Source organism: Silene latifolia, chromosome 7 (assembly GCF_048544455.1).
Source record: "Silene latifolia isolate original U9 population chromosome 7, ASM4854445v1, whole genome shotgun sequence".
Taxonomy (NCBI): domain Eukaryota; kingdom Viridiplantae; phylum Streptophyta; class Magnoliopsida; order Caryophyllales; family Caryophyllaceae; genus Silene; species Silene latifolia.
The window spans coordinates 15,490,012-15,504,980 of NC_133532.1; the positions used below are offsets into that span (position 1 = coordinate 15,490,012).

Sequence of the window (14,969 nt, forward strand, 5' to 3'; positions counted from 1 at the left end):
ACTGTTAAACGTAGGTAGTCGGATAATTTTGTATGTCTTATTTCATCAATAATCGATCACCTTATATAGGTGTACATCGTAGCTAGTTTGATACAAATAGGATTGTCGAGAAATATAATAAACTATAACATAAATCCCTATTGTTGATAGAAATTACTAACTCGACATCTAAGAGACTTCTATTCCGTCTCAATAGCTAGCTAGTAGTAATATTAGGACTCGTAGTCATATTAGGACTCAAGTCATCGTTTGCTTCGTAGTAGGACTGAAGTCCATATCGTCATACCCCCCCTCAAGTGGGGCGTAGAGATTTCGAATGCCCAACTTGGACAAGAGAGTCAAGAATTGAGCCTTACCCAAGGCTTTAGTAAAAATGTCCGCTAACTGAGTAGTAGTAGGCACATAAGACGGTCGGATCAGACCGTTTTTGATGGCAGCGCGCACGAAATGACAGTCGATTTCAATGTGCTTGGTTCGTTCATGAAAAACTTGATTTTTAGCAATATGAAGAGCGGATTGATTATCACAATAGACCGCCATACCATTGTTATGAGTAACACCCAAATCACTCGACAAGGCTTGGAGCCAAATGAGTTCACGTGTAAGAGCGGCGAGAGAGCGATACTCGGCTTCAGACGAAGAGAGAGCAATAGTTGGTTGTTTCTTCGTTTTCCAAGAGATAGGAGATGAACCGAGCTGAATAAACCAGCCAGTTAAAGAGCGACGAGTAAGAGGGCAAGTAGCGTGATCGGAGTCGCACCAACCACGGAGCTGCAATGTATTTTGTTTCGGAAGAAAAATGCCTTGTCCAGGACAGCCCTTAAGGTATCGTACAACGCGAAGAGCAGAAGTCCAATGGTCGAGGACCGAAGTAGTGTGCAACAGTCTCTGTTTTACTCTGTTTGCAGCCGGCTAATGCAGTTTCCAACTGTTGAACACGAATACCGTTGACAACGCAAAATCGATCCTGATGATCTTTCCATAAAAGGACGGCATCTTCATAATAAGAAATAGTACTGCGAAGAGAAGGTTCAATAGTATTCATAATCCAGGAGACAATCATGGAATGAACAGTATGCCAATCGTCAAGATTGGTTGTAGGTTTGGCAATTGTGCCATCAATGAAACCAAATTTCCGTCGTGCTTTGAGAGCAAGACGAATTGAGCGAGCCCATTCATCATAATTCTCACCTCGTAATTGAACATTGGTAATCACATTTCCGGGATTATCTTGACTGCCAAGATGAAAGGGTGAGGCGGTTGGATTTGGTGGTGAGGGTGGAGGTGGTGGAGGCGGTATTAGAGAACCGTCTCCTGTAGCCATGATTCAGGGAAAAAAAATTGTATTATTGGATTTGGAGCTTGGTGTCTGATACCATGTTAAACATAGGTAGTCGGATAATTTTGTATGTCTTATTTCATCAATAATCGATCACCTTATATAGGTGTACATCGTAGCTAGTTTGATACAAATAGGATTGTCGAGAAATATAATAAACTATAACATAAATCCCTATTGTTGATAGAAATTACTAACTCGACATCTAAGAGACTTCTATTCCGTCTCAATAGCTAGCTAGTAGTAATATTAGGACTCGTAGTCATATTAGGACTCAAGTCATCGTTTGCTTCGTAGTAGGACTGAAGTCCATATCGTCATATGAACTAATCATGATCAATTCAGTCATAATTGAAGATTATATGACTTAATCAACATAATCAAACTAAACTAATTCTATATGACTAGATTCATCTCTCTAAATCAAAATGTTTGTAGACTTTATTTTGTTAATACATTTTTCTACTTTTATTTCAAATAAATCTAAGTCATGACTTCAACAATTTATGGATATGTTGTGTTGTTAATAGTATGTGTTTGGAGGTGGCAGAGTTGTGAAGGTGTTAATGGAGTCGGGTTCGATATCCACCATCGGTTTTCTGATCCTGTCAAGTCAATGTTTGGTGTTACCAATGAGTTTCCTGAAATGGGTACAATGGAGTATTATGATGCTATGGTGCATCGTGATCGCTTTCATGGCCGAAGATTAGCAGGACAAACTGATCATAAAACTCCCCTTACATTTGCTACAGGAAATGCTACTCTTTCCATCCCTGAACTGGGATTGTATGTTCAAAACTCTCGGCATTTCTCAACATTTCTTTCAAATCTTTTATCGAATAGTATTTTGCGAGTAATTAATACTGTCGTTTTTTATATGTCTTGTGTTGTGGTTCAGTTTGTATTACGCAAATGTATCAATCGGAACACCAGCATCCTGGTATCTTGTGGCACTTGACACTGGCAGTGGCCTTTTCTGGTTACCATGCGACTGTTCGTCTAACTGTGTTCGGAGCTATGAGTTCAGTCAGACAGAGGTATACCTATGTTATGCATTTCATGCTATTTTTTCAACTTCTGCTATTCTGACAAAAACGCGGTCATTACCCATGAGTTGGGTAAACCCTCGGGTGTACGTGATAACCTGCAAACCACGTATACCAGGTAAGCCACCTGAGGGTGACAGGCTCGAAGTCTATTAGGCATGGACTCAGGCCAAGAATGGTCCACAAGATTTTTGCTCTTGGGTAGGATTGAACCAGAGTCTCCTGGGAATTTCACCCAAGTTTTAACCAATAGACTCCACCCTTGAGGACCATTACCCATGAGTTGATTCAACCAACGCGTAAAAAGGCTAAATTCGGCTGAACCATGGTGATGATCATTTGCATAATTGCAGGGACTAACTTAGTAACCATTTTACTTGATTCAGTTAAGCTCCATTAAAAATGAAAATTATACTTCTTAATCTCGCAAATTTACTAGAAACATATGTACATTATGTTAGCGTATTGGGTTCATCTCTGAATTGCTTGAAAATTTCAATGCGATCAGTGGCAGAGCCAGGATTTAAAACCAGCGGGGGCGTAAAATTTCAGCGTGGACACAGAGGTTATAGCATAAGGCAACCTCTAAAAAATCAGAAAATTTTAACTAAAAATTTCGAAATTTTCAAATGTCGGTGGGGTGGCCGCCCCGCTAGCCCCTCCTCGCTCCACCACCGAATGCGATTTTTCTTATTGAAATTTCGGACAATAGAGTTCAACATATACTGACTTGAGTACTTCATCAATCGGCACACGGCTTTCATGCTTTAAAGAGCCCGCTCGTGAACGTAGCTGTTTGCCTTGAGAGTTATTGTCCCTCCAGAGTTGAGTATCTCTCAGCAAACACATCATCCTCTGGTTACGTCGTCCAAGATTTATTGCATCTCACAACTGATAATGCTGCTTCCCAACCAATTGATGTCACGATCCCTTTTGGGTAAGCATACATTCATTTCACTGAATCATATGTTCAACTATTCTGTTTAAGTGTCGGACATCGAATATTTCATTCCATGCGATTTGCGGTGTTATTCAAACAGGTCATTTCTTGGAAGCTGGAGCTCCAAATGGCCTATTCGGACTTTCTATGGATGTAGTTTCCATGCCTAGCGTCCTAGCATATCAATACTATATATTAATTCCAGAAACCAAGTGACTTCAATGTAATTAAAGAAAGATACAAATTAATTATACTATATAGTTTTAAATCACTAGCACCGTGTGATGGACCCGATTAAGGGATCTCAATACAAATATTATATAGTTTGGATTAAAATTAAATTATATAGAAGCTTGGTAATTTTCCTAAACATTTGTAAGAGACTAAAACTTGGTCAATTTCCTTAAAATAAAATAATTAATTAAGAAGGTCAATTTCAAGTAAAATAATTAATTAGTATAAACATGCACACTTATGGTATTAATAATTATCATCATAAAATTATATATTAAACTTAAAATCTATGCAATTTTATTAAACTTTATAGTTTATTAGATGTATAGAGATGTTAATTATTTAACATACAAGAATATAATATAAGTGGGTTATAAATAATTCAAGTTAGATTCCATAATATATAATACTAGGTTTGGTGCCCGGCTTCGCCCGGGTTACCTCTATTTACCGTTAAATTTTATTTTCAATGAAATAAACTATGTTGGAGTTGTCTAACTCACACCTTTACTATTTGTAATATATTTTTCTACGGCATATCTTGAAATGTAAAATTTATTTTCAAATTATGAGACACGTTCACTACCCCGCTATTAATATTATTACTTTCACGACATTCTTTCTTAATATCATTACGTTCACTAGTCCCGCGGTTACTATTGTTTCTTTTACTAATTCCTCTATTTTTTTTATTTTAAATTCATTATTCTCGTTAATTTTATCCGGCCTATATTTAAATAAATAAAATATTTCCTTGAGTCGATTGGTTATTTAATTGTTCATAATTTTTCTCATTGTTAGCACTGTTGCTTTCACTACATTCGTAGTTACTTTCACTACTCCCACTATCATTATTATAACTGTCACTACTCCCATATTAATACCGTTAATTTTATTAATCTCGTTGCTGGTACTATTACTTTTACTACATTTAATTTAATGTATAATTCTTTGATGATACTAATTAATTCCATAAGTGGGGCATGTTAATTTTAAGGAAAATCACTATATTCTTGTGTTTTCTAAATTTAATTACCTTAATTTAATGTAATTTCCATAAATATTCTTCATCAAGGCATCTTTATATTATACTTTTAACTAAAACTATATAATTTTTACATTGAGGTCCCTTTATCAGGTCCATCACACGGTGCTATCGATTTAAAACTATAGAGTATAATTAATTTGTATATATTTCTTTAATTACATTGAAGTCCCTTGGTTTCTGGAATTAATATATAGTATTGATTGCATAATTCTTTCGATTTGATTTAATGCATATATGTAATATATTTATATAAATATATAACCCTCTTAAAATTGCATGCCTAAGTAGTGAAAGTAATTTCGTCAGTAAAGAAAATAATTGTAGTAACATTGGATATAGTTTTTTTTTTTGGAAGGTGCATTGGATATAGTTATATGATAGTAATCAGAAAGATACAAATTAATTATACTATATAGTTTTAAATCACTAGCACCGTGTGATGGACCCGATTAAGGGATCTCAATGCAAATATTGTATAGTTTGGGTTAAAATTAAATTATATAGAAGCTTGGTAATTTTCCTAAACATTTGTAAGAGACTAAAACTTGGTCAATTTCCTTAAAATAAAATAATTAATTAAGAAGGTCAATTTCAAGTAAAATAATTAATTAGTATAAACATGCACACTTATGGTATTAATAATTATCATCATAAAATTATATATTAAACTTAAAATCTATGCAATTTTATTAAACTTTATAGTTTATTAGATGTATAGAGATGTTAATTATTTAACATACAAGAATATAATATAAGTGGGTTATAAATAATTCAAGTTAGATTCCATAATATATAATATTGCATAATTCTTTCGATTTGATTTAATGCATATATGTAATATATTTATATAAATATATAATCCTCTTAAAATTGCATGCCTAAGTAGTGAAAGTAATTTCGTCAGTAAAGAAAATAATTGTAGTAACATTGGATATAGTTTTTTTTTTTGAAGGTGCATTGGATATAGTTATATGATAGTAATCACTCATTTGAATAGTAAAAGTAACAATATTATCAGCGAGATTAGTGAAAGTGGTAGAAACAACGGGAGTAGTGAAATAATCAATATTAATGCGGCAATAGTGAAAGTAACAATAATTACGACGCGAGTAATGAAATTATCAATATTAATGCGGCAGTAGTGACAGTAATAATAAGTACGGGGGGAGTAATGAAATTATCAATATTAATCTGGCAGTGGTGACAGTAACAATAACTACGGCGGAAGTAGTTAAAGTAACAATGATTACGGGCAAGTAGTGAAATGTTATTACTATTGTTTCATTAATAAGAGTAAAATATTAATAGCGGGAGTAGTGAATTTGTCTCAAAAATTATTTCATCGTAATTTTAGGACATGTCATAGAAAAATATATTAATGATAAATTTATGTATTATGCAACTTTAAGTAATTTTATTTAATTAAAAAAAATTAATGGTAAGTAAAGGTAGCCCTGCCGAAGCCGGGCACCAATACTAGTTAGAATATATTCCTTGATCTTACTCGGTTGTAGTGATCCTTAGCTTTAGGGAAGTAAATTATTTTGTTACCTTGTTAATATGAGCTAACTTAGGAATAGTTAGATTGTATCTTTTGCCTTGTACTGTATATATACATAGGTTTGTATATGCCTTGTACTGTATATATACATAGGTTTACGATCTAATCACAAAAAAAAAAAAAAAAAAAAATTAATCAAAACGAAAATCCAGAAATCCAGCGACCTCATCATGCCTGGTGATGGCGGAAAAACAGGAGGTGGTCCAAAGACCATTCCCATGAATTCACCTCTCTATCTTCATCCGTCCGACAATCCTAATCTCAATGTCACACAAATTATTTTCAATGGTGACAACTACGAGATGTGGGCAGAGGCGGTGAAGAATGGATTGGATGCTAAGAACAAATTGGTGTTTCTTGAAGGAAAAGTCAAAAAACCCGAGTGCAATGGTGAAGAGGACAGCCTAGAGTTAGTAGCATGGCGACAGTGTAATGTTATGTTGCGCGCGTGGCTTCGGAATGTCATTGAACCGAAGCTTCATCCGAGCATCTCCTTTTTGCAGTCCATCAAAGAAATTTGGGATGAATTGCGTGATAGGTACTCGGCGGGCAACGCACCTAGGGTTCATCAGTTGAAGAGCGAGTTGAACGAATGCAAACAAGGAAGAGACTCGGTAGTAGAATACTATACGAGATTGAAGACTATCTGGGACAATTGGCAAATTATAGCAAGATCAAAGATTGTACTTGTGGTGTAGCCATGACAATAGCAAAAGAACGAGAAGAGGAGAAGGTACATCAGTTTTTAATGGGTTTAGATTCAAAATTATATGGACAAGTGAGAACTAACCTACTGATGGAGGATCCCATAGCGAGTTTGACTCGTGCTTATGCCCTGATTTTGAGAGAAGAGAGACATGCTTCCCTTACCAAAGTAAAGGAAGAACGAGATGAGGCTGCGATGACTGCCAGGCATCCTATGGAAGAAAGGGACACATTCCAGAACCAGAAACCGAAGAAGAGCCACCCCGGTGCACTCATTGCAAGAAGTACTATCATAAGAAGGAAAATTGATACGATAAGCATGGTTACGAAGTGGTGAAGGCACGTGAAAGGGGGAGAGGACGAAGACGATATGGGACTGGTCGAGGAAATGGCAGTCGTGGCAGGGGCAGAGGACGAGGACAGAGTGAGAACACACACCAGGCGAGCGCCATGACAGCAGCAACAGGTGCACGACAAGGAGAACCATCAGGCAAGAACGTTCCTTTTACAGATGAAGAAATTGAAAGGATTCGATCATTGTTGGGGGCGAGTCCTGATGGAAACGAAAAATTAAAAGGTATGAAATTAACCATTGATGTTGAATGGATGATAGACAGTGGTGCGTCTCACCATATGACAGGAAAGCGTGACTTGTTGATGAATTCGTGGGTCGATACTCCGTCATCAGTAAGTTTGCCGGATGGGAGAGAAATCGAAGCAAGCATTCATGGAGAAGTTCAATTGGGTCCTAATTTTATATTGAAAGATGTTTTGTTTGTACCTAAGCTCACTTGTAATTTAATTTCCGTCCAACAAATAATACGCGAAAATAATTGTATAATAACATTTCATTCGGATTATTGTGAAATGCAGGACCGGACTACGAGGATGGAGATTGGACGGGGTGAGCATTGGAAAGGGGTTTATTATTTCAAGTCGAAAGAGACAGAAGTTGCAGGTAGGGTCATGGCACCAAAGGATAGTCGTCTATGGCATAAACGACTAGGACATCCTTCTACGAGTATTTTTTCCCAATTTTCTTCTTTAGTTGGACATAATTTGCGTTGGTTTTCAGACGATTTTTGTGATTTGTGTTGTAGAGCCAAACAGTCTCGCACTTCATTTAAGCTCAATAATAAAAGGTGTGATAAATTGTTTGGTCTTATTCATTGTGATATATGGGGAAAATACAGTGTAGCTAGTTTGACTCGAGCCCATTATTTTTTGACTATTGTTGATGACCATAGCCGGGGAGTATGGGTTTACCTCATGAAAGAGAAAAGTGAAGCAGGAGACCTAATGAAATTTTTTTGTCAAATGGTAAAAGTTCAGTTTGAAACGTGTGTCAAAGTCATTCAAAGTGATAATGGAACAGAATTATTGTCTGGGTCCATGCAACACTATTATGAAGAGAATGGTATTTTGTTTCAAACAAGCAATGTCGACACACCCCAACAGAATGGTCGGGTAGAAAGGAAACACCGTCACATCCTTGAAAAAGCAAGGGCATTGCGATTTCAAGGGAGTTTACCTATCCAATTTTGGGGTGAATGCGTACTCACGGCTGCATATCTTATAAATAGAACACCTACACCCTTACTAAATGGTAAAACACCCTATGAAATATTGCATAAAAGAAAGCCCACGTTTGATAATTTAAAAGTTCTAGGATGTCTATGCTATGTCCATAACAAAGACAAACAACGTGATAAATTTGGGGAACGTGGGAAGCGGTGCATTTTCATCGGGTATCCCCATAGTAAGAAGGGTTGGAAGGTATATGACTTAAAGGAAAAGCGGGTTTTCGTGTCACGAGATGTTATTTTTTATGAACATGTCTATCCATACTCGGTCACGGATGATGTCCCTGGGTCACAAATAGGACGCACTTTGGATCAAGATAATTGGGAACATTATTCCCCTGGTCACGTTGACATGAATAGTGAAGCAAGGGAAGATGTGGAACAGGTGCATGAACATAGCAATGAAACAGAAGAAATTGTTGGGAATGGTACGGGAAATGCAGGAAATCATGAGCTTGGAGGTGTTGAAAATAGCGTGCATATTGGTGATTTGATAGAGGAACAGACGGGTACAAACACGGGTGAGGAAAGAATGGGTCGTGGAGCACGGGAAAAATTCGAACCGGCATGGAAAAAGGATTATTATTGCAAATCGATAAGAATAATTACCTCAAATTCGAATGCTCATCACGTCCAAAATTCATCCTCACGGTCAGGTACGCGTTATCCTCTAGTCAATTATGTTGATACAAATTGTTATAGTCAATCACACAAAGAGTTCTTAGCCACGATTGATGACAATCGTGAGCCCAGTCATTATTCTCAGGCTGCAAAGAATTCGAAATGGAGAGAAGCCATGAGCAAGGAGATTGAAGCCCTTGAAAAAAATGGGACGTGGAAGGTGGTGACACTACCGGAAGGGAAGAAACCCATTGGTTGTAAGTGGGTATACAAGATAAAGTATAAAGCCGACGGAACAGTGGAACGGTACAAGGCAAGACTCGTAGCACAAGAATTCACTCAAGTGGAGGGGATCGATTTTCATGAGACCTACGCGCCTGTAGCAAAGATGACAAGTGTGAGATGTATGCTAGCAGTGGCCGTAATCAAAGGTTGGTTTATTGAACAATTAGATGTCAACAACGCCTTTCTACATGGAGATCTCGAGGAGGAAGTTTATATGAAGATTCTACAAGGCTATGAGAGGACGGGAGAAAACAAGGTATGAAAGCTTTTGAAATCGATTTATGGGTTGAAACAGGCTTGCAGAAACTGGTTTGCCAAACTGACCACTTCGTTGAAGAGTTGCGGTTTTGTTCAGTCGTTAGCGGACTACTCCTTGTTTACTTTCAATCGAAATAGGGTATTCATAGGAGTTCTCGTGTATGTAGACGACATGATAGTGGTTAGTAATGATCGAGAAGCTTGCACAAAATTCAAAGGATTCTTGGATAAGAGCTTTGGAATCAAATACTTGGGAAGGCTCAAGTACTTCTTGGGCATAGAGGTAGCACATGGTGCAAATGGGTTGTTCTTGAATCAAAAGAAATATGCGATGAACATCATAGAGGAAACGGGGATGGAAGGAGCTAAAACCGTATTGTGGACAGCGGGCCGCCCACGGGGGCGCTTGGGAGGAAAAGAGAAACAAGCGTTTGCATTTTTGTATGGAGTCGCCACCAATTTTTATGGGAAATTGGAACCGTTCGAATACCTCGTGTCATGTCAAGACACAAAGTAGTGACATGAACACTAAGCAATCGTTACCCTTAGTATTCTATGTCTAGAATGACTCTCGTGGATGCCAATGAACACGGGTGTTCACAGATATCTGGAGTAAGGGGTGAGGGTACGTATTAGGAAACTCTTTTGATCGAACACCTAATCCCGCCCGCCTCGATAGCGGCCTCTACTAATTATTAGGGAAGTTATTCGTACTTGATATATCGTCGGCTATATGCATGCAATGCAACATCCAAGTTTTAATCCTAACATGTGAGAAATTAATACTAAATCGGCTGACAGTTAATTAGCATACAATTAATGTCAAAGTAGGATTTATGGTTCAATTATATGCGAATGCATACAAACAATAAAAGAAATACAATAAATATAAATTACAATAATGAAAATTACAACAATTACAATGGAATAGGCGATTTATGTCGAAAATACCTTTAAAACGGATGATTTGAGAAAAAAAGAATAAAAGAATGAAAGAAAGGATCAAATAAATTAACGAACAGGAATTAGCGTGATATTACGGTTAATAGTTAGTTAATATGTAAACTAATTATGCTACATCAAGGCAGAAACGGAGTTCAGGGACGAACTTCGGCCAGAACAAAGCGCAGCAGAGCTGCGTCCTTTGGAATAGGCGCAGCAGACGCTGCGTCTGTTCCTTGGCTCAGTTCTGGCCGTGAAGCCGTAATTGCAAGCCGTTAATGTTAATTGGTGATTTAATGATCAATTGGTATTATTTACTCGGACGGAAGTGATTAGTAGGTTATTTAACATACGAATGGGTCATGAAAACAGTAAAACATGAATAAAATGGAATTAACATAGGATGGATTAATTACAGGAGTGAAAAATATTAACAAACCAAACAAATTAATTCAATTAAGTAGGTTAGACACGATGGATTAATGACGAATATGCGATGAATATGACAAATAACAGATGAAAACTATAACAAAGACGAATTCCAGAAACCCAATATTGATGAATTGAATCTCTATAACCCGGAATTGAATTTAATGACGAAAACCCGCAAATATTGGATTATTTGGGATTTAAGTCGAATTTGTGATGATTAAAACATATTAAAGATGATGAATAATAATATACATGTGAATTATATGCTATCATGGCGAAGAATTAACAAACAAACGAAACAAATAAAAGAACTTTGACGAATAACAGAGGACGAACGAAGAAGAAAGGAAGCAGGAACTGCGGCAGCCTCACGAAGAGGCGCAGCAGGAACTGCGCTCCTTCGAAGAGGCGCAGCAGTTGCTGCGTCCTTTCTCGACGGTTATCTACTGGAAATCCGCAAAAGGAGGTTTTAAAGCATGGTTTTAGAAATCGGTTTTAATGATATTTTCGACATAAATCTTACATTGATGATTACAATAAACAAATACAATAAATAAAAGAGATTTTTACACCCTCAGACTTACATGTTGACGAAACGAGAAGGACTAAGATATCGATTAGTGATGCTCGACGCGAATGCAAAGAAAGTGCCCTCGTAAGAGGAAAACGATTAAGTTAATTAAGTTGATTGATGTGTAGTTGGTCAAATTGGTCGGTCATGCAAACGGGGAGGCTGGTACTCAGAAGAATCCGAGCTTACGTGGTCGAAAGTTCAAGCACGTAGACGCCAAAAAGTAAGAACAAAGTCTAGAATGCAAAGGGAGAAGAGAAGGGCGGACACTCGCGTGAAAAATATAAGGAGCGAAGGCTCCTATTTATACTAATCACGTGAAGGAATTAGGGTTTCGGAGACTCTTTGGAAGTGAATCTCGGAAAGATATGAAAAAGATACGAGAAATACGCAGAAAGGGCCGGGAAGAGGCGCGGCAGCCCATGCGTCTCTTGGAAGAGGCGCAAAGACTGCTGCGTCTGTTCCCAAGGGGTTTCCTCTCGGAAGAAAGATTTCCGTGTTTGAGTTATGGTAGGACGGAAATAATTCGGTTTTCCTTAATATCTTATGTGAATATTACGGGAAATTGTTTACTAAAAGATAAAATTTATGAAATATGGAATAGAAATATCCAGGAACATTCGAACATTCGACTCGGGATTAATGGTTATCGAGAAAATGGAGACGGTTTTAGGCCCCCGGACTCGAATGTACTCTAATTATCTGTCAAAACGACCGTATCGGCACGTAGATGACAACTAAGAGGTAGACATTAATATTTGAGCAATCACTTGACGATAATCTTACGAATTGTCACAAGTCGTTCCGCGTACCAAACATGCGGCCCAATCATCACCGGGTGGTTTGCGGGAGGTGCAGAAATGAGGTATCTACAGAGCCCCCACTTTGACTGAGGCTTGGACAAGGCGAAAGTCAAAGTATAGCCATCGGGTCAATCGAAGATTACAACCTGACGACTATGGCGACGCGAGGCGCTCAAGGGTCGAGCCAAGGACCTGTCGTCGGGAACATTTTAGAGTCTGTCGACTATCGGGGAGGGTCGTTTAAAGTCCATTAGACTACGTAAGGAGGCTCGCCAGCCATAAGAAGAGATCATACCTGAGACTTCTTCTCGAGATGCTTCCGGAGGTGCGTAGGAGCTAAGGTTGAGCGTAGGAGCTAAGGGTGAGACCTAAAAGATACATAAGGATAGGTGCTAGGGTGTGGGGCCCTAAAGGAAAGCATCAACGGGAAGGAGGCCAAATATAAGTTCAACTTTAAAGGATAGCTAAAGTTTGGGTATAGGAACTCTATTGGTTTGGGAAACGGGAGAACGACTCCTTGTCGAACTCGCATGGGAAACACGAAATATTGTGAGTAGCAGGACACGGGCGGGAGCTCTTTGGGAAAAAGCGCTTGGGTAGTCTTCGAGAAATAATTGCGAGTAGCAGGACACAGGCGGGAACTGCTGAGGGGAAATCTGCTTGGGTAGATGTTAATCCTCACGTCTTGAGAGGGACAGTACGTCCGCTTACTCTCGCTGGAGACATGATTGGGAATTATTCTTCTTGTCATGAGAGGGAAGTATATCCGCTTACTCTCGCTGGAGACATAATGAAAGTGTGTCGAATTCTGTGAAGGAATAAATGCTCGTTGCGACAAGCAAAAGGTCTTGGAAATGCGGGCCGGAACGAAAGAAAATCGTCAAACGGACCAAAAGAATAAAATAGCATCGGGGAAGAGGCGCACCAAAGATGGGCCCACAAATAACGAATTCATAACGAATTTTTGAAAATCAGTATGGAGGGAACACAAGGAAGAGGCGCAGCAAGAGTTGCGTCTCTTGGAAGAGGCGCAGCGCCTGCTGCGTCTATTCCCCAAAGTGATTTTTCTGCGTAAAAACGCGATGAATCAGAGGTTTATATTCATTTGCTCGAAACACAAATCACACAATTTCTCTCTCAAATCTTCACCATTTCCGCCAAGGTTTGATCCAAAAGCTTGCATTAATCATGACTAATCGAGGTATGTGTCTCATTCTTGCATTAATCGTCTATATTTGTCCAATTTTGAGCCGAAAAATCTAGGGTTTATGACCCATTTGATCGAAATTTTGGGGCTTTTCCCCCAAACGCATTTGCTTTGTCGAATTGACATTAGAAATGGATAGTAGGTAGTATTAGGAACATAACCATGTATTTGTCTTGGATTTTTGTTAAGTTTTGAGCCTTTGAGTGAAATTTGAGACGGTTTTACAGCTAAACCGTAAATTGCTTCGAAAATAGCCTTAGGATTGCCCATTTGCGATGAAACTCGATATTTGGGATCCTTGAATGATGGGTAAACTTTCTACCATCTCGAAATTTTGATTTGTGACAGCTTTTTCAGGACACTTTTCTAGGGCATAATCACCGTTATAACGAAATGCTGCCGAAATTTTGACTCGAACCCGGGACTAGGCTTCAAGTTAGGCTTGACTTGACCCAAATTACCACATGAGTGGTCGGGTAGATGGGAATATGGCCAAGGATGGCAAGAAAAGAGCGGTTTCAGGGCTTCCTAAGGCTCGAAAATCCCTTAACCAAGGCTTGTCGTCACGTGACGCGGCCTAAATTTGCTTTAACGTTGCAGGTGATGAGGCTTCTACTTCTGGGAGAGCTCCCATGGAGATAGACGTTGCTACTGTCGAGGAGGCTTTAGAGCAGGCCTTCACCGCTGCGGTGATGGCTGCTGGGGACGGGGTCCATGAGGAGGCCGTCAGCTGAGATAAGCTCCTGCGTGGGCTGAGACTTGGGAGAGCAGGCACCTGGTGTGGGCTGCAGAGGGTCACCTGTCCTACAGGACGGTGAAGAGCTTGGTAAATAGGAATTCACTACTCATTAACCATCCTCTTTCATTCATTTGTTCAAATTTCTTTCAAATTTCATTCAAAACTAAAGATAGCTTTTGTTTCAAATCACAATAGGAGGCCGGGAACATCAGGTCGTTCTCGGGTTACACGACAGCGATGGAGCACTACGAGCGGCTGTCGGCGGAGGAGAGGGCCATGATCGAGCGTGGAGCGTTCGGTCCTTTGGTTCAGGTCTAGAGGGACATCGCGAAGAGGAAGTTGCGGGCTAACCTTAGCCTGGTCCGCGCTTTCTTGGACCGATTCTGGGATACGACTTCCACGTTTTACATGCCTTTCGGTGAGGTGGGAGTCACTCTGGAGGACTACGGCGTGATTTCTGGTCTGCCGTGCGGGACCGAGGAGGTGGAGTGGTCGGAGACTGCCATGAGGGCGGATTCGGCCGAGACGAGGAGATTGATCGGCTGAAACTTGTCGCCGAAGGCTGTTACAGTGCCGGGTTTGATACCCAGTTCCTACGTTCGAGACTACTTTGCGGGGAAGACCCCGGCGCTGGTGACGATTGACGGGAGGGAGA

General features: G+C 39.2%; 1 protein-coding gene across 1 annotated transcript in view; it reads left to right on the forward strand.

The window, feature by feature from the left end:
* Positions 1-1,829: 1,829 nt before the first annotated feature.
* Positions 1,830-14,969, forward strand: part of LOC141589775 (aspartyl protease family protein 1-like) — a 65,337-nt gene continuing 52,197 nt past the window's right edge. The window contains 5 exon segments of the mRNA XM_074410399.1: positions 1,830-2,125; positions 2,238-2,376; positions 3,098-3,195; positions 3,197-3,322; positions 3,406-3,504. Of these exon segments, the coding sequence (XP_074266500.1) occupies positions 1,830-2,125; positions 2,238-2,376; positions 3,098-3,195; positions 3,197-3,322; positions 3,406-3,504 (758 nt within the window).